This window comes from Hippopotamus amphibius, chromosome 12 (genome assembly GCF_030028045.1).
Source record: "Hippopotamus amphibius kiboko isolate mHipAmp2 chromosome 12, mHipAmp2.hap2, whole genome shotgun sequence".
Classification (NCBI taxonomy): domain Eukaryota; kingdom Metazoa; phylum Chordata; class Mammalia; order Artiodactyla; family Hippopotamidae; genus Hippopotamus; species Hippopotamus amphibius.
Window position 1 is genome coordinate 80,010,481 of NC_080197.1, and position 20,086 is coordinate 80,030,566.

Here is a 20,086-nt window from a genome sequence, read left to right on the forward strand (position 1 = left end):
GCTTTGCTTTCTTAGGGAAAACGGGTCTGTCGTAAAGCCATAATTTGTTCCTTCTTATTCTGAGTAAAAGTTTATTAGCCTGTGATTTAAGCAAACCATCTGGTCCTGCTGGCACTGCACCCTGTTAGCCCTGAGCTTTCTCCTTAATATTTTAGTGGAGGCAGTTAGGTTATATACTTGAATCCCAGCTCTGGTCTGGGGTGGTTTTTTTTTTTTTTTTTTTATTGTTTTAATGTCTTAGAACATATGCTTTTGAAAATCATGCTGTGATCTGGAGCACATTTTTAAATTGTAGAGAATTTCTTCATTGTTTGGTGTGGTGTGAATCTCTTTTTCTACTCGACTTTCATTACCTTCATTCCTCAGCGTTTGTACCCAAAACTGCACCACTGCTGCGTGGTAGGCGTCGAATGGGGTGGATGTCCGAGTGGAGACAGCTGAATTTGTTCTCTGAGACTGTGGGAAAGTAACAGAAAGTGGAGAATTTCAGTCTGGCTTTGAAGCTGTGTGCCTGGCTTGGGACCAAAGCACAGATCAGGTGATTAGTTGGAAATCCTGGCTTATGGCACCATTCTCACGTTAGATGCTAAAGTGCTTTAAAGCTTGTTTGGATGTGTGCATGATTTGAGGTAGAAATATCTCCAGGGTATGGCACTCAAATGGATGGGAAAATTAAGCAACCTTTAAGAAAAGTATGTTTTACTAACAAGCAAAATTCTGTAAATTTAAGTTTGGAGTGAAAGGTAAAACATGTCTGTAACTATGGCAGCCTAGATGCTGGGAAAATAACTTCCACAGAAACAATTGAAAATGGCTGGTAAAATATGTGTTCATAAGTTGTCAAGAATGTAGGAAATTCTCAGGCCAGGGGATGAATAGAGAGGGAATTCAAAGACAAGTACTTGGTAAGTTGTTGAATGCTGATTTTTATATCTTGGCAGGAAAAAAGAAAATGTCCATGTAGCCCAAGGTGGAGAATCTAAGAGACAACCTCCCCCCTTTTTATAAAAAGGATTCACAACGCCCAGATTTGGTGCTTTGAAAACACTAAGAAAATTGACTGGCCTTTGGTGAGACTAAAAGAGAAAAAGAAAGCAGGCACAGGGAGCAACTTTTGGAATGATAAAGGGCTCATAACTACAATTCCTGCAAGTATTAAAAAGATACAAGGATATCATTGCCAGTACATTTGAAGATTTAGACTAAATGAGCAAATGCCAAGAAAAATGAAACTTAGCAAAGCTAGCTAAATATGAAAAAGAAAATCTGGGGGAAAAGAGTTGGTAATAAAATTTTTTCCCACAAATTTCAATCCCACAGAGTTATATTAGTGATTTTTAATAAACATACAAGGAACAAATAATTTCAATCTTACAGAAACAATTCCAGAAAATAAAAAAAAAGGGACATATTTTATAAGACCAGTATAACTTCATATCAAAACTTGACAAAGCTAATACAGGAAAGGAAAAGTTTAGGCCTGTCTCAACCATGAACATAAATACAAAACTTCCTAAACAAAATATTGCCAATCCAAAATTAGTGTATGTGAAAAAGAAAGATAGGCTTGAAGAAGTTAGGTTTATTCCAGGATTTCAATATTGGTTTCATTAGAAGACTAATTATTGTAGTCTTTGACATTAAAATATGATAGGAGAAAAGTCATATGATCATCTCAATAAATGCACAAACTTTATAATTTTAAAAAATTCTTAACGAGCTAGCAGGAGACGGGAATTTCCTTAATCTGTCAAAGGAAGCTATTAAAAATTATACTACTTATGGGTCAAACTTTTAAAGTATTCCTTTTATGATCAGGAATGAGACAGGGTACATGCTGTCAACATCTTTGTATACTTTCTGGATTCTGCGGTAAGGCAATAAAAGAAATAAATACTATAAGGATTAGAAGGTAAGAGAGAAAACTATCATTAAAATATAAATGGTTGTCTACATAGTAAATAAAAAGCCCATAAAGAGTCTTTAAGTAGACTGCTAGATATAGTATCAATATACAGAAATCAGTTGCATTTCTACAGCCTGCACCAACATGAAAATTACATTTTTTTAAAAGATACTATTTAATATAACATTTAAAAAAGTATAAAGCTCTAAGGAGTATTGTTAGAATGTTCAAGGTCATTATGGAGAAAATTATCTTTTCTGAAAGATATTAAAGTCCTAAATGCATATCTCTTTCATGAACTGTTGTAGAACAGTCCCTGGACTATGGTAGACCCAGGAAATATTTTCTGCAGAAATTCGAAAACCACTAAGATGCTCTTGAAAAGAGAACACCTGTCAGAGGTGAAGACAGAATGGATTTTTCAGTAAATGGTACTGAGACACTGATCAGCATTATTGTTAAAAGTGAGACCGTCACTATGTGGTATAATGTGATGTGCACACCTTGCCTCTGGAGTGCTGTTGTTAGAAAGACAAAACAAACCCAAATCTCATGAAGCCTTTACCTATAACTTTCAGTTTACAGGAAACATGAGGACCAGAGGAACACCATGAACAGTATCATTAAAAAAAAACAAAACCAAAAACAGTCAACTGAATCCAAAATGTGGGTCACTCTATAAGACAAGTGACTCATTTTTGCTAAGAAGTTAATAGCATGGGAACTTAAAATAAGTAAAAGCGATAGGGCAGTTGTCCAAGCACCTTTCAATCAAAAGAATATTCTTCCCTTATTGAATTGCTTTGACATTCTTGTCAAAAATCAGTTTACTGTAGAAGTTAGGATTTATCTCTGGATCCTCAGTTCTTTTCCATTGGTCTCTTTGTCCATCCTAAAACTCCGTAGTAAGTTTTGAAGTCGGGGAGTATGAGTCCTCCGACTTTTTTTTTTTTTTTTTTTTTCAGATTACTTGTTTTAACTCTTTTTCATTTGCACATGAGTTTTAGGATCAGCTAGTCAGTTTCTGGGGGGCAGAAAAAGAGCTTTTATAGGGATTTTGTTGAACCTGTAGATCAGTGTGGAGAGTATTGCCATCTTAATACTATGTCTTTCAATCCATCAATGTGTTGTTTTTCCATTTATTTAAATCTTTAATTTCTTTCAACAATCTTTTGTAGTTTTCAATAGAGAAATCTTGCTTTTCTTTTCTTAAATTTATACCTAGGTATTTCCTGCTTTTTAATGCTATTTTAAATGGAATTGTTTTCTTACTTTCATCTGTGTAATGTTCATTGCCTGCATATCAATATACAGTTGATTTTGGTATATTGATCTTGTATCCTGTAACCTTTGTATACTTATTTATTTGTTTACATTTTTAAGTGGATTCCTTAGGATTATTCTCTTTTATAAGATTATATCATCTTCAACTAGAGAAAGTTTTATGTCTTTCTTTCCAATATAGATGCCTTTAAATTTTTTGTGGCTTAATTTTTACTGGCTGTCATCTCTAGTACAATATTAAATAGAGGTGGTAAGAACAGACATCCTGGCCTAGTTCTTGTTCCTGGTCTTAGAGGGAAAGCATGCAGTCTTTCATCATTAAAAGTTTTTCATAGGTTCCATTTATTGGGTTGAGGAGGTTCTCTGTTACTAGTTTGTTGATTATTTTTATCATGAAATGGTTTTGGAAATTGTCAAATGCTTTTTTTATGTCTTTTGAAATGATCATGTGATTTTTGCGGTGTATTTTATTAATATGATTTATTACATTTACTTTATATATTAAGCCAACCTTGGATTCGTGGGATAATTCTCAATTTTTGTATCTTGCTGGCTTTGATTTTATAGTATTTTTTTTGTATCTATAGTCATAAGGGGTATTTCTGTATAGCTTTTTTTTCCCGCCCTCTTTGGCTGTGTTTTTTTCTAGTTTTATCAGGGTTTCTGTGTCATGATCCTTATTTTGTCTTGTTTTTTGGCACTATGTATGCAAAGTCCATCTTTTATATATTTTTGCTTCCTAATCTGGTATCAGTCATTTCCCCAAGGAGCTCATTCAGTTTAGTGAGAAACTGTGATCTTGGCGCTGTGGTCCTTAGTGCTGTTGACTCTCATTGCTTTTTAACTCTGGAGTGGTGAGTGCATAGATGTGCATTTTGCTCTTAGATCTAGGTAATACTCACATGGTGGGCCCTTTTTTTATATGCATGAATAAACATAATTTTGGATGAAATAAGAAAATCAGTAGATAACCATTTTTTTTCAGTGTCCATAAACTGAAAAAACTGAGTAGTGATTTATTTTGGAATATGTGCATCAGAGGTAAAAATAAAGAAATGCAAGGAACTAGTTACCACAGATTAAGAATAGTGATTCTCTATCACAGGAGAGTCAGAGGATACAGCTGGATAATTGCACGTACAAAGCTCTTGGGAGGTGAATATGTAAGTGTGCATTTTGCTCTTAGCTCTGGAATATATACATATACCATTTTTCAATGCATATGATGTTTCACATTGATTATTTATGAAATTTAAAGGTGGTTATGTGCAATATAAAGCATTGTTAAATTATTTTTCCTATAATTAACAAGTAGTCTTTAAGTAATTTCTGATCTTTTGCCAAGTAGGCCAAATGTACCTTCCTGCCATGACTGTGAAGTCCTTCCACTGTTCACAGTGCTGAGTCTTTTGGATATCCATATTGATAAAAATGAGTCTGCCCATTACACCATGTTAAAAAATCAGTTGCGTATATGTTGTATATTTAAATGTGAACATATAATCCAATAAATGGTTTAGAAGAAAGAATAATATCCTCATGACCTTGAGGTTGACAAAATTGTCTTGTTCATTATACAAAAAACTCTGAACATAAACATGTATAAAGGAAAAATTTTGTTAAACTCCATTAAAATTTAAAACTTCTGTTTATCAAAGATGCCTTCAGTAAGTTTTACTGTTTTTACACACTGGAATATCACACAGTTAGGAGAATTACAGAACTACAATTTGACCTAGCAATGTAGATGAATCTCATAGATATAACACCAGTGAAAAAAATCTGTGCTTAAAATTATATACTATTTAATTCCATTTGTATAGAGTTTAAACAAATAGGCAAAACTAATCTAGAGTGTTAGAATCATGGTTACTCTTTACCTAGGAAAGGGGTATGGGGGAGGGGCTGGGGTCCTGGTAATGTTCTGGTTGTTAGTCTGTGTGCTCTTTATGTAGGTTTGTTCACTTAGAATTCTTCAGATTGTGCATTTATAATTTGTGTATTTTTCTGTATTTATGGTGTATTTCAATAAAAGTTTACTAAAAATTTTAGATGCACATAGAGTGGGCTTACCCTTGTATAGAAAAAGGAGGAATAGTTTATTTATACTTGCTTGCTTGTGTGTGTATAAGATACCTTTTGAAGTTATATAAGAAACTGATACATTGCTTGCCTGGAGCAGTGAATGACAGGATGAGAGGGAGATTTTGTGAGCTGTGCTTAAATTCATAAAAGATGGACACATCTCACACTTTATTTGTTAGACCTTCTATAAATGATGCTATTGATGGCTGATTTTTGTGTTATGAGAACATACCTTGGGGTATAATTTATCCAGTTTTAGGTAAGATTTTATATGAATTAAACTGATAATGTGGAATCATCCTTATTGACAGCTTTTAAAAAGGCAGGCACTTATATGTTCTTGTAAAGCTTGCAGATATGAGACTACACATCCGAAGAGATATGCATAATAATAAAAAGTCTCACTGCAACTGGGACTGTCAGAATGCTGTCAGCTGAGAATATTAACTTGGTCACTGCTGAAGAAGATACACAATGTAAAATAATGCCAACACCAAAAAACTAAATGTATCTGTTTACTATCAGTTTTTAACAGTTATTACCAATCGGTCTACCTACATTCACCTCTACCTCTGAAAAGGATTGTAACCAAGATTAATTCTGGTTTAGTAGCAAACTGATGTAAACTCTTGTGATAGATGCACTTGGCTGTTTGACTATTTGGTTGAGGTTGCTTTTATGTAATAACAGATACTTTTGTCAGCATGTTTTTGCCTCTGAATTGAAATGAACACGTTTATTTAAATAATGCTGATTTTGGAACCACCTGGAATAAGTGGAAATAACTGATAAAGTACAGAAATTGCTCTCTTAGTTTCTTGTGTTTTAGCATTCTGTCTTGTTTCTCTCTGGTGTTTTTTACAGGTCTTTTTTAAAGCGTTCTGTCTCTTCTCTATCATGTATTTTTCTTGTTTTCTTCCTGCCTTCCTTGAAAAAACTCTACCTACCTGGCTTTAGAGCAAGAAATTGTCTGATTGAATTCTAGCTGTTTCTTTAACCAGAAATCCTTTGTAATGGTGTGAACAGAAGAATCTTATTTTGAACGAATAAAAATGACTCATTTATGTTCATTCTGCATCTGGTATTAGGTTTATGGCTTTTATTTCCTAAAATCCTTCTAGAAATATTTATTATGATCTTGTTCCTTATATTTTTATCCACATTATATTATTATTTCCGTGGACGTTTCTGGACTATTTCTAAATAAGTTCCTTAAAAGGGATTGTCTGTGGCAGAATGTTACTTCTTGAGCTGATGCCCTTGTATTTATCAAAAAGAAAACAGAGTTCTGTTTGACATAAACTGAGAAGAATTATAGTGGAGGGAAGATGAAAGATGTATTTCTTTACCTGCCAAGTAGGTCTGATCCAGCGAAAGTATGAAATTTTGATGTGTGTGTCTTCGATTTTGTGGACCCAGGTGTTGCCCACCGCCCAGCGCCTCTGACTGTACTTGACCCAGATGCTCAGTTTCTGTCTTTTCCGTGTTTATCATAGGTGGAGGAGTTACTAATGGCCATGGAGAAAGTAAAACAGGAACTGGAGTCCATGAAGGCGAAACTCTCCTCCACTCAGCAGTCACTGGCAGAGAAGGAAACTCATTTGACCAACCTGCGGGCTGAGAGAAGGAAACACTTAGAGGAAGTTCTGGAGATGAAGTAAGTTTTATAATATTGTTCTTCAGGCACGTGCTTAGTAGAAATACTCGTCCTCATCGCTTTCATCTTCTGGCCCTGTTTGTCACCCCCGACCCACTTAGCCTAATTTTAATGTTCACTTGTGTTTCTCACTCCTTAGAACAAATTTGGGACAAATCCTGGTCAAATAGAAACTTTTTTTGCCTCCTTGTATGTATCTGTATCCAGTTGTGTCTCTGAAATTCCTGAAACCTCCTAGAAAGTTCAGGCAAGTTGTTGAGCTCTCTGAGGAAGATGACCATTGCTCCTGAGGTCACAACGATGGCTAAGCAATTTTTAAAAACCTTTTTTTGTTATAAACATTTCCAAAGGTACACAATAGTAGAATGGTTTAATGAACCTCCTTATACCCATCCCCCATATTTAACCATTAACACTTGCCACACTCTCCAGTCAGTTTTTACAAAATTGTGACTTTTAGCAAAACTTTTCTTTACATCATTTTCCTACTTTCCTGTCATCTTGCAGCTTTCTTGAGATAGTCTGTTGTGAAGCCTGTATACATCTCCTGTACATAATACAGCTGCTTCTTTTTCTCCTCTGTGACCGTGAAAAGTTCTGGTTTCCTTCTCTTTAGAACAAGTATGTCTCTTTTTCAAGTCCCTTAGTACTTTCTCTATTACTCTTTCCAGCCCACACCCTTATGTATCAATAATTGTCCTGCTCTCATTTTACTGAAACCAGGTCTATGCTGGGACCTCTCAGTTACCTTCGTCACTTCAGTGGTTATCTGTGTTTCTGTTGTTTTCTCTTCCAGTTCAGAGGAGATACTGTCTCTCCTTCACCAAGCTAGCTTCTTTTTTTTTTTTTTTTAATTTTTTATTGTTTTTTTATTTATTATTTTTTTGGGGGTACACCAAGTTCAATCATCTGTTTTTATACACATATCCCCGTATTCCCTCCCTCCCTCGACTCCCCCCCACCCTCCCCATCCCAGTCAAGCTAGCTTCTTATTTCTAGCACAGATTTAAGCTCTGCTTCCCTCCTCTGCAATCTGTCTCTGTTAATTTTCTTTCACATAATCTTTGCTCACTTTTTATTAGTTCCTTCTTCTCTGCAATAAACACGCAGTTTCTCTGACCTAAAGTAAACAGACTTTCTGAGCCCAGCCAGTGCGTTAAGCTAACATCACCTCTTCTTTTCTGTTCCTTGACCCATCAGTAAATGTTGTATGAGAAATACAGAATAACAGGGGCTCTTGCCATGATGCCTCAGCATGAATTTTCATGGGACACGATTGTTGTGATACCACGAAGGGAGCCCAGGAGTTGAGGAAACAAATGTTGGGGTGTGCCCTGTGCTTATGAATTATTAGGCCACAGTGGAAGGTTAAGAGATCCTGATCTTTTAGAAAAGCATTTATAGGTGATGTGCTCTCGGAAGTGATGGATACTGCAGCCAGAAATGGGTTAATATGCAGGGAGAACAGGGAGAAATTAGAGTTCTGAGTATCATGAGGAGAAAAGGTTGGCTTCTTAGGAGCAAATTAGTAGAAGAGGTTTAAGACAAGGTTTGATCACTGGTGATAAGAAAATAGAAGAAGGATGGATATAATGTTGGGGAAAGCACAGTATCAGATGTGATACTCCTAAGCGCAAACAGACCTGCTAAAGTAACGGTACAGGAGAATTGTTTCGTTTTTTCTGTGTACCAGTATCTTGACTTGTCACATCTTTCTGACTCCGTTCAAATGTCTATTGCAAAATAGTGGTGGATTTGTAAAGGAATTTTCCTTTATTATTAGGACTTTGAACAAAGATATGAAAGAATTTCTTTTTTAAAGAATGCTTACCTTTAAACCGTTGAAAGGAAATGTGTGTGATTTTTTTGTACTGTTATTATTTTTGGAACCACAGTACTCAACTTTGTTACAGACTTCCCTTGCCAACCCAGGTTAGAGATTACATTTCAGAAAAATACTGTGATTTGCAAAACTGTTTTTGGTAAGATCAAACACTCACACAGTAAGGCATGGGATAAGTAATTAAAGTATTCAGAGAATTTGTAAGTGATGAATAAACATTAATAAAAGTTCTAGAAATAAGGTGTTAAAACATGGCTCTGACAGATGACCTGTCTCTTAAATCACTTTCTTCATTTGCTCAGGAGATTCTTAGATTTTCTACAAGTTTTCTGTCATGCAAATTTACTGACAAAGTTTTTAAAATAGTCCTTGCTTTAATTTGCAGTTAAATTTCTCCTCGTTGTTGTCTTTATTTTTATATCTTAGTAAAATGGTTGTTTAATCCCCTCCTTCTAACAAATTAAGTGTTTCAGGCCTAATCCTCTCTCCAGACATTCTGTTGAGAGTGGTGGCTAATCCCAAACTCCTAATGTATCCCTCCTCCCCGCTCCTTTCTCCTTTGGTAACCGTAAGTTTATTTTTTGTTTGTGTATATATTTCTATTTTTCATCTGGTTTTTTTTTTGATTCCACATATAAGTGATATCTTATGATATTTGTCTTTGGCTTACTTCACTTAGTGTGATAATCTCTAGGTTCATCCATGTTGCTGCAAATGGCATTGTTTCATTCTCTTTTATGGCTGAATAATATTCCATTATGTGTGTGTATGTGTATATATATATATGGGTGTGTGTGTGTATGAGACACATCATCTTTATCCATTCATCTGTTGATAGACATTTAGTTTACTTCCATGTCTTGCCTGTTGTAAATAGTGCTGCAGTGAACGTTGCATTGAGTGTATCTTTTTGGATTGTTTTTCTCTGGATATATGCCCAGCAGTGGGATTGCTGGATCATGTGGTAACTCTGTTTTTAGTTTTTTAAGGAACCTCCATAGCGGCTGCACCAGTTTACATTCCCATCATCAGTATAGGAGGGTTCCTTTTCTCCATGCCCTCTCCAGCATTTACTGTGTGTAGATTTTTTGATGATGGCCATTCTGACTGGTGTGAGGTGATATCTCATTATAGTTTTGATTTGCTTTTCTCTAATAATTAGTGATGTTGAGCATCTTTTCATGTGCCTTTTGGCCATCTATATGTCTCCTTTGGAGATATGTCTCTTTAGCTCTTCTGCCCATTTTTTGATTGGGTGGTTCATTTTTTTTTTATTGAGCTGTATGAGATGTTTGTGTATTTTAGAGATTAATCCCTAGCTACAACGATTTATTGTATAGCACAGGGAAATACAGCCATTATTTTGTAAAAACTTTAAGTAGAATATAATGTATAAAAATATTGAATCATTATGTTGTACAACTGAAACTAACGTAATATTGTAAATCAACTATAATTTAATTTTTCAAAGTTTGGCATACAAATATCAAGTAATAATTCATAAAACTTCAGTGAAAAGCTATACGGTTAACCTAAGCATAAATATACGCAAAACACTATGAATGACATATTGTGGGTCCTGATACATAAACTTTTGATTCCTGTCCGCTGCATAGCTGACCAAGGGAATAGACTTCCTTCTGCTATGTTCTGACTCCTCTCTGCAGGTTGATCAGTTTTTGCTAATCATCTGTTCTGGTTGGGAGTGTCTCAGTTCTATAACTTTGCTCAGAATTTACTTCATTCCTTTGTCAGTTTACAAAGAATTCACTCTTCCCCATGATATCTGCATCATATCTGCATCTAATTACTTATGGGAAGTGGTAAGAGCATACATCAGAGCCTGAATCTGGATTATTAGCTCTGTAACTTCAAGTTATTTAACCTTCTTGTGCGTCAGTCTCCTTATTTGTAAAATGGCAATATTTGTTCTTGTTTCTCCTTATATGTAAAATGGTAATTATTTGTTCCTATTTCATAGCATTTTCATGATAGTAAAATAAGAAATTAATATATGCAATTGAGAACAGTGCCTGGCACAGGAAGCACTTAATAGTGGGTATTATTAGCTTGCTGTATGTATTTACTGGTAATGATTTGTAGGAAAACAGAAGAGTATTTAAGCAAAATTTAAAAGAAGAAAGCTAATATCCCACCTGTGGCTATTGGCAATGACAACAAGATTCTTCCTACTTGTAATCATGGCAGGACCCACCATATTTTAAATGTTTTCATTGTTTTATTATTAATAATTGAACAATTTAAGGACTTGTTCATTATAACCAGAGAACTTGAAATGTAGAAGAAATGTGAAGGGAATCCAGTGTGCACATGCCTGAAACATGCACATGTGTGACTCAATCTAGAATAAGAAGTTTTCCCTGTGGAAAGGATAGTTGGCCCATTTGTAGAGACAGTCCTTCAGCAAAGCACCAGAATTGTCTAGTTTTCTCAGTAATCCTGACCTAGTCAAGTGAAAAGGAATGCCCTAATTGTTCTTTCCTGTCCCTAGTATTTATAATTATAGAGTGTCTGTTACAGATAGACGGCCCTGCATTTGGGGAGATGTGGAACTGTTCACTTGGTAGACTGCCAGTGGTTCAGGAGAAACACTGGAGTTGGTTGGCTAGCCTGAGGGGAAGGAACATTTTTATTGGCAGATCTCGTATTGGTTCTTCTCCTTTTGCTGTGGTTTTGTCAGTCACGATTTTTTTATTTCACGTTTATGTTAACCTCTTTGACTAAGAAAGAAAGGATGAATGGGAAAGGGGGAAAATAAAATAACAACCATGATACATTTTAAGTGTCAGTTCAGATTATGAGCTTCACTGTCAAGATTTCGAAATGAGCTATTTCATTCTCCACTGCCCAGCATTAGAAGTCCTACTGCAGTCTCACCCTATATTGGCATTACAAATACGGCTTAAAAGACTCATTTTTCATTTTAAGCAGACTTATCAAACTATGAATTTGACTATTCTGAGAATTGGTTTGTTTTGGGAGATGGTGGAATAGCTCTTTTGTTTCTTTGAGAATCTAGAGCTGTTTGATAAATACATCCCATTAGTAAAGTTGCTAGAGAAATTCAAAATTCTGAGCTAAATTACTTTCCAGATGACTTTTGGCTACAGAAAGATCCAACTTCCCACACACATAAAATAAATTTTCATATGTACCTAAGAAGAGTTCAATAATATGATCTGAATTCTAGCATTTAAAAAATCCTTGCCTTTTTTCCCCAATAAACGTTATTTACTTATGTATTTATCTATTTATTTATTTATTGGCTGCATTGGGTCTTTGTTGCTGTGAGTAGGCTTTCTCTAGTTGTGGGGAGCGGGGGCTACTCTTCGTTGCAGTGCGCAGGCTTCTCATTGCTGTGACTTTTCTTATTGCGGAGCACAGGCTCTAAGAGTGTAGGCTTAAGTAGTTGTGGCACTCAGGCTCAATAGTTGTGACTTGCGGGCTCTAGAGCTCAGGCTCAGTAGCTGTGGCACACAGGCTTAGTTGTTCTGCCGCATGTGGGATCTTCCCAGACCAGGGATCGAACCCATGTCCCCTGCATTGGCAGGCGAATTCTTAACCACTGTGCCACCAGGGAAGCCCCTCCTTGCCTTTTAATTTAAGAGAGAAAAATACAATATGCTTGGAATTAAGAAAGCTATATAAAATGGTTACTGGGAAAAGTTCAGGCTATCTGGGGTTAGTATAGTTAGGTGATCAATCTGTTTTACTTTAAATAATTAAAATGAGACTGTACTTTAAGTTATTTTATCTTTTAATATTCTGTAGAATTTCATTTTAAAATTTATTGTAGAGTTGCTGACATTAAAAAATAAAATCCTACTTGGGGATTTATGACAGTCTTCCAGATTAACCACAAAATTGATAATAATTATGCAAAATACATCCTAGTAACTAATTGAAGTGCGTTTTAAGATACATAAGAATTAGAACGTGTATACTTTTTTGCAAAGCCACACTTATTTGTACTTCCACCAGATGCCTTTATTTGAATCATTGGACATATGACAAAGGCTTTTTAGTGGAGTTGGAAGCATTTTTCCCAGTGGCCTAAATTACTGAGGTTTAAATATTCTGTAGGAAATCACATAAATTATTCTGAAAATTTCCTACACTTGAGTTGAAAGAGAAAACAAAGTATGCTGTACAGCATAGTAATAAATAAGTAACACTAGTGAGACTGGTCCTAATTAAAATTATAAAGAAGAGTTTCTGTCTGTTAGGGACTTCTTCCCTAGTCTTGGTTAACTCTTTAATTCTGCCCCCTCTTTTTCTACCCTGACATCCAGTTCTCTCATGCCACCTGCTTCACAGAATGTGTGGTATCAACTGTTCCTAACATCTTTCCCCATCAGAACTAAGAGTGTAGTTGGGGCTCTGAGTCATTATAGGACAGTGATGGAGATGGGTTTATTAAGTACAGTAATTATTAAGTACAGTAGTTATTAGAGTTCCTTACCTCTCCCTGCTCCTAAATGCTGACCACGGTGCTCAGCTTCTCACAAGATGAAGCATGAGTATTTCAAATGTTTTTCTCAAATCATTTTATTTTCTTGTGGCCTAAATTGGAATCATTTACAAATAACCCTAATATCACTTGCCTTTCTTCTCCCTTAATTCTAAACCCACTCCACCTTTTAACCATTTAAGGTCAGACATAACTTCCAAACAGAAGAAACTGCTTTCTTAAAGAAAAATCATGCTTCCTAATCATTTTTTTCATATGAAAAGTCTTAAATGGCTGTGGTTGTCTCTAAGTACCAAGTAAAGAACTGAGCTTTTCAGATAAAGGCCCCCAAAGTCCCTCTCTTCCAGCTTTTGTAATTCTTTTGTTCCCTCACTGGTATATGGTTTGTGTGCAAGAATGTCCTCACTTGTGCAGGAATGAAGTTAAGAATATAGGTCTTTTTCCTAAAGGGGAAAGCAGTGGAATTATTGTCCTACTTCTTACTTATCTTTTTATTTTTTCCTCTACTGGAGCTGTAGGATCAACCCTAGTCCCCTCTGTTTAATACAGTTGAAACACTTAAAGGGTTACCCACTGCAGGTTAACTAATGCCTTAACCTATCTGCAATACTTATTTTAAGAAAAATTTTTACATAATATACCAGTAGGAGAGGTTTTTTTAGTTTGGGATTAAAAAAAAAAATCTTTTGCTTTTAGGACCTTCCTTCTCTGTGTCCTCAGAGCACCATAAAGATGTTTACTCATTCTGTAAATGTGTGAAACTTCCTCAAGCTTTGCCTGTAGAAATAGTAATGTTTATTTAATCATAGCTTTTCCTGCCTGAAGATTCTGAGTAAAGGAGTATTATAAGATGTTCTTTGTAGCAAAGAATGTGTTTACATTTTGAGCTAGTTTGCTTACCTATAAAGCAAGTTAATAATACTTAGACCCACCTCATGAGGTTGTTGTGAGGATTAAATGAGATAACGTGATAAAAACACTTTGAAATTGCTCAAGCTGAATATTTGCAAAGCATGATACTCACAACTGAAAATCCAGTTTGCGCTTAATTTTTCAGGTAGCAGTTTTCTCATTCTGAAATGAAAAGGGTTTCCTAAATCTCTAAGATTCCCGTGGTTTTAAAAATCATATGATTCTTTCACTAGGTGACCTTCTGACATCCTTGATTCTATACTTGCAAATGCTCTGAGTAAATCAGAGAAGTAATTTATATATAAACAGTATACTGAGCAGAAGTTGGGGGTCAGATGTCCGTAAATCCTTGGCTGAGGCCTAAGCCTCACATTCACAGGATGAGCCTATCCAGGGCCTACCAGAGATAAGCTGCTCTGGAGATGGAAGTGGAACTGTGATGCTAGAATTAGAGCAGCAGTGCTGGAGAAGTTTGAGTTCCAACCAGTCAGAGTGGCAAAAGTCTTCTTAAAGCTTCGGGCGTCTTGCTGAGATAACGGGAAGTCTAGGTTTTAAGACTAGTGATCGTGACCTACAATAAGGCTAACTATAGATGTAGTATAACAAAACCAAAAGCCCTAAGTCAGTCTACAGGGACAATAGAATTTGGAGGATGAGTCCCATCAAGATGGAGAGGTCTGGGAAATACCCTGAGCTTTCAGCAGATCAGCCCCAAAAAAGGATAAATCCAAGCCTCAACAAGTTCAGGGAGATTAGCTATTAACTGAATTATCTACTAGGATAAAAATCATCATTTTCAGAAGAAAATAACAGAATCCAGAGTCTTTATAGTGTTTCATCTACAGTATCCTATATTCAATTTAAAAATATCGCCAGGCATTCAAAGAACAGTAACATATGACCCATAGTGAACAAAAAACATGCAGTAGAAAGCAACTCAGAGAAGTCCTAGATATTGGATTTTACAGTGACTTTAAAGTCACTCATATAAGTATGCTTCAAAGTCTTAAAAGAAAATGTAATGTTGATGATAGAACAGTTAGGAAATCTCAGTTGAAAAAGGAAAACTATTTTTAAAAATGGAAAATTGAAAACTGAAGTTCAAATGAAAAAATTCAGTGGATGGTCTTTTTTTTTTTTTTTTTTTAATTGGGGTATAGTTGTTTTACAGTGTTGTGTTAGTTTCTGCTGTACAGCAAAGTGGAGCTCCCTGTACTATACAGCAGGTTCTCATTTGTTATCTATTTCATACATATTAGCATATATATGTCATTCCCAATCTCTCAGTTCATCCAGCCACTTCCTTTCCCCACTTGGTGTCCATACGTTTATTCTCTACATCAGTGGATGGTCTTAATGACAAATTAGAGCTTTCAAAAGAAAGAGTCCATAAATTTTAAAACAGATCAATAGAAATTATCCAATCTGAAGGACTGTGAGAAAGGGTTTTTACAAAATGAATAAAGCCTCGATAATGTGTTGGACATTATCAAACGGGCTTATATACATTTAACTGGAATTCCGGAAGGGTAAAAGAGTGATAAGGAGATGGAAAAAAAATTGTAAAAATAATGGCTGAAATAGTTCTTTAGTTTGATTTAAAATACATTGATTTAAGGGGGAGCATGGGAAATCTCTGTGCCTCCCTCTCAATTTTGTTTGTTAACCTAAAAGTGCTCTAAAAAATACTTTTTTTTGTAGAAAATAGTCTTTTTAAAAAAGCATGTAGATTTACAGATCCTAGAAACTTAGTGAAACCAAGCTGCATAAATAAAAAGAGAACCACACTTATAAACATTATAATTTAATTGCTGGAAACATATTAAAATATAAAGGGAAAAACAGAAGCAGCAAGGAGGAAAAAAAGACATAGTATGTAAAGGGAAACGATAATACTTTGTGAAGTAGAAAGTAGGAAGTATCAGTTTTGAAGTTTTGGAAGTATCAGTTTTGAAGTTTTATAATTTCTAATCTAGATAGACTTTGACAAGTTAAAGGTGCATATTGTTAGCTGTAGAGCAACTACCAAAAGCAAAAGCAAAACCAAAAACAAAACCACAAAAACAAAAAGCTCAAAATCCAGTAAAGGAAATAAAATACACTACAAGTTATTTCATTTACCCAGAAGAAAAAAGACAGCCAAGGAACAACAGAGGAGAGGAGCAGAGCAGGGTAAGTGGATGATGGATACAGTATCAGTAGTTAGATCACAACCAAACGGACTAAATACTCTGGTTAATGGACAGAGATTAGCAGAATCAATTAAAAAAGAAGCAATGCTGTCTACAAGATATACAGTGTAGTAAACACAAGTAGGTTGAAATTTAAAGAATGAACAAAGATAGTCCATGTAAACAGTCATCCTGGGCTTCCTAGGTGGCGCAGTGGTTAAGAATCCACCTGTCAATGCAGGGGACACGGATTCAATCCCTGCTCCAGGAAGATCCCACATGCCGTGGAGCAGCTAAGCCTGTGTGCCACAGCTGTTGAGCCTGCACTTTAGAGCCCATGAGCCACAACTATTGAGCCTGTGTGCTGCAACTACAGAAGCCCACGTGCCTAGAGCCCGTGCTGTGCAGCAAGAGAAGCCACAGCAATGAGGAGACCACACACAACAAAAAATAGCCTCTGCTCACCACAACTAGAGAAAGCCCGCGTGCAGCAACGAAGATCCAATACAGCTAATAAATAAATAAATAAATAAACAAACAAACCAAAACAAAACAAAAAACAGTTAAACCTGCTTAAAAAGACAAACAAGCAAAAAAAACAGTCATCCTAAGAAATCTGGTATGGCTATATTCATATCAGGTAAAGGGGACTTCCAAAGAGTATTCCTGGAGATAAAGGAGGATATGTCATAATGATAAAGTGGATAATTAACCAGGAAGACATAACAATCCTTCATATGCACGCACCTAATAACAGAGCTTCAGAATTCATGAAGAGCCAACTGACAGAACTAAAGGGAAAACCAGACAGATTCGTAGTCATCCGTCATTGCTGGAGCTTATAACTCCTGTTTCTCAGAAATTGATAGAATAAGGGAACCAAAAACAAGCAGTAAAATATAGAAGCTCTGAAGACTGTCAGCTTGACCTATTTAATATTTATAGAGTAGTATAACCAACAACTGAAGAATATGTATGTTTTTCAAATATGTTTGGAATGTTCACCAACAAGGACCATATGCTGGGCCGTAAAAATAAATCTAATAAATTTCAGAATACTGAAATACGTCAGAATTGTCCTCTGACCACAGTGGGATTAAGTTAGAAGGTAAGAATAAGATTTTTGGAAAAATCCCCCATGTTTGGAAATTAAATAATACAATTCAAAATACCATGGCTGAGAGAAGAAGTCATAGGAATGTGAAGTCATTTTGAACTGAATGAAGATGAAAACCTAAATGTGAAATTTTGTCATGCAGCTCCAGTAGTGCTTAGAGTCAGATTTATACCTTTAAATGCCTATTTAACAAAATAAGAAAGTTTAATTCAGTTACCTGAGTTTCCACACTAAGAAAATAGAAAAAGAAGAGTAAATTAGATGAAAGTGAGTAGACGGAAGGAAATAGTAAATATAAGAGCAGAAATCAAGGAAACAGAAAACTGACAACAGAAAATTCACAAAGTCAACCATGGTTCTTCAAAGAAGCAGTGAAATTGGTAGGTCCCTTGCAAGACTGATCAGGGAAAAATGAAGACACATGAATTTCCAGCATTTGTAATGAAAGAGGGAGAGAGTGGATATCGCTTGAGGTGCTAATGGCACTTAAAAAGAGAATATTTTGAACAACTTTATGTCAATGAATTTGATAACATAGATATAATAGACAAATCCCTTGAAAAATACAGTTTATCAAAACTGGCTCAAAAAGGTATGGAAAATAGACCAGGCCTGTATCTATTAAAATAATTGAATTTGTAATGAAAAACATTTCCATAAAGAAAACTCCAGGCCTGGGTTAGTTTACTGATGAATTCTACTAAACATCTAACTAAGAAATAATACCATTCTTACTGAGACTTTCAGAAAATAGAGAAGGAAATACTTCCTAGTTCACCTCATGACACTAGAATTACACTTAAACCTGAAAAACACATTATGTAAAAAGAAAACTATAGATCAGGCTCCCTTATGAACATTGACATAAAATTCCCCCCCAAATTCTTAGCAAATTGAATGTAATGTAAATAAGAAACTAGTATGTCACAACCAAGTTAGGCTTATTTCTGGAATGCAAGAAATATTCAAAATGAGTTTGCTAATTTCAACTACATTAATGATAAAGAAAAAATCATAGTTATCTCAGACATTCAGAAAAAGCTTTAATTTTTCATAAATTTATGTATTTATTGGCTGTATTGGGTCTTTGTGGCTGCACACAGGCTTTCTCTAGTTGTGGCAAGCAGGGGCTACTCTTCATTGTGGTGCTCATTCCGGTGGCTTCTCTTATTGCGGAGCACAGGCTCTAGGCGTGCAGGCTTCAGTGGTTGCAGAGCGTGAGCTCAGTAGTTGTGGCTTGTGGTCTCTAGAGCATAGGCTCAGTAGTTGTGACGCACGGGCTTAGTTGCTCCACGGCATGTGGAATCTTCCTGGAGCAGGGATCGAACCCGTGTCCCCTGCATTGGCAGATGGATTCTTCACCACTGCACCACCTAGGAAGTCCCAGAAAAAGCTTTTAACATCCATTCATGGTAATAACTCTGAGCTGCCTAGGAATAGAAGACAGTTTCTTCAGCTCAAAAAAGAACATCTATGAAAAGTTTATAGGTAATGTCATAACAAATGATGAAAGTTGAACACTTTTCCCATGAGATTGCAGAGGCCACGACGACATCCACTTCAGTCCCTTGTTCATTATTATATTTGGAAATCCTAGTTATGCACTATGTCAAGAAGTAATAAAATTCAAAAGGAAGTGGTAGGATTGTCTTTATTCACTGACAATATGATTATCTAAGTAAGGCAACACATATAAATCCGTTGTATTTCTACATGTCAACAATAGGCAAATGGAAACTGAAATTTTAGAAAATATTGTTTACAATGACATCGATACATAAAGTACTTCAGAATAAATTTAGCAGAAATTGTATAAGATATCTATACAGAAAACCACAAAATATTACTGAGAGAAAATTAAAAATATCTAAACGAATATAGGGATATATCTAGTTCATGATTTGAATTATTCAAATTTTAGGCTGCCCATTTCCCCCAGATTCATTTGTTATTGCAACACAACCCCAGCCAAAATCACAGGGAGCTGTTTGTAGAAACCTATGCTTGAAATTTTAAATTTTCATTGAATTGCAGTGGCTCTAGCAGAGTTAAACCATTTTGAAAAAGAACAGAGTCAAAAGACTTTGACTATCTGATTTGTAGTCTCGGTTACAAAGACAGTAATAAAAAGTATTCTTAGGGCATGAAGACTGACATGTAGAATAATAGAACAGAATGAAGAGTGCGGAATAGATCCATAGATACACGGTCACAGGCACCAGTGTAGTTTAATGGGGAAACACTTGTCTTTTCAATAAATGATGCAGATACAATTGGACCTCTGTAGGGTAAAGTGAGGTAGGGACCTTATACCATTTGCAAAAATTAATTCAAGGTGGATCATAGCCTAAGCATAAAAGGAAAAACCATAAACTTCTGGAAGAAAGTGGGAAACCTTGGAATAAACAAAGATCTTTTAGTACATATAATATACTAACCATAAAAGGAAAAATTGATAAATTGTACTTAATCAAAACTAAAGGCTACTCTTCAAAAGGCACCATTAAGAAAATGAGGAGAATTGAATGATAAAGGTGAAGGGTATTTATGTGAAAAAGATTTTTGTATATAACTTTGCAGGTGGTAGTTAAATCTCTGTTATGTCTCGTTTCTATAGGA

General features: G+C 35.4%; 1 protein-coding gene across 9 annotated transcripts in view; it reads left to right on the forward strand.

The window, feature by feature from the left end:
* The window catches only part of ERC1 (ELKS/RAB6-interacting/CAST family member 1), a 410,068-nt gene that overhangs the window by 212,443 nt on the left and 177,539 nt on the right, over positions 1-20,086 (forward strand). For all 9 annotated transcript variants that reach the window (XM_057703818.1, XM_057703817.1, XM_057703825.1 and 6 more), the window contains one exon: positions 6,772-6,932. In XM_057703818.1, the coding sequence (XP_057559801.1) occupies positions 6,772-6,932 (161 nt within the window). The remainder of the gene's footprint in view (positions 1-6,771; positions 6,933-20,086) is intronic.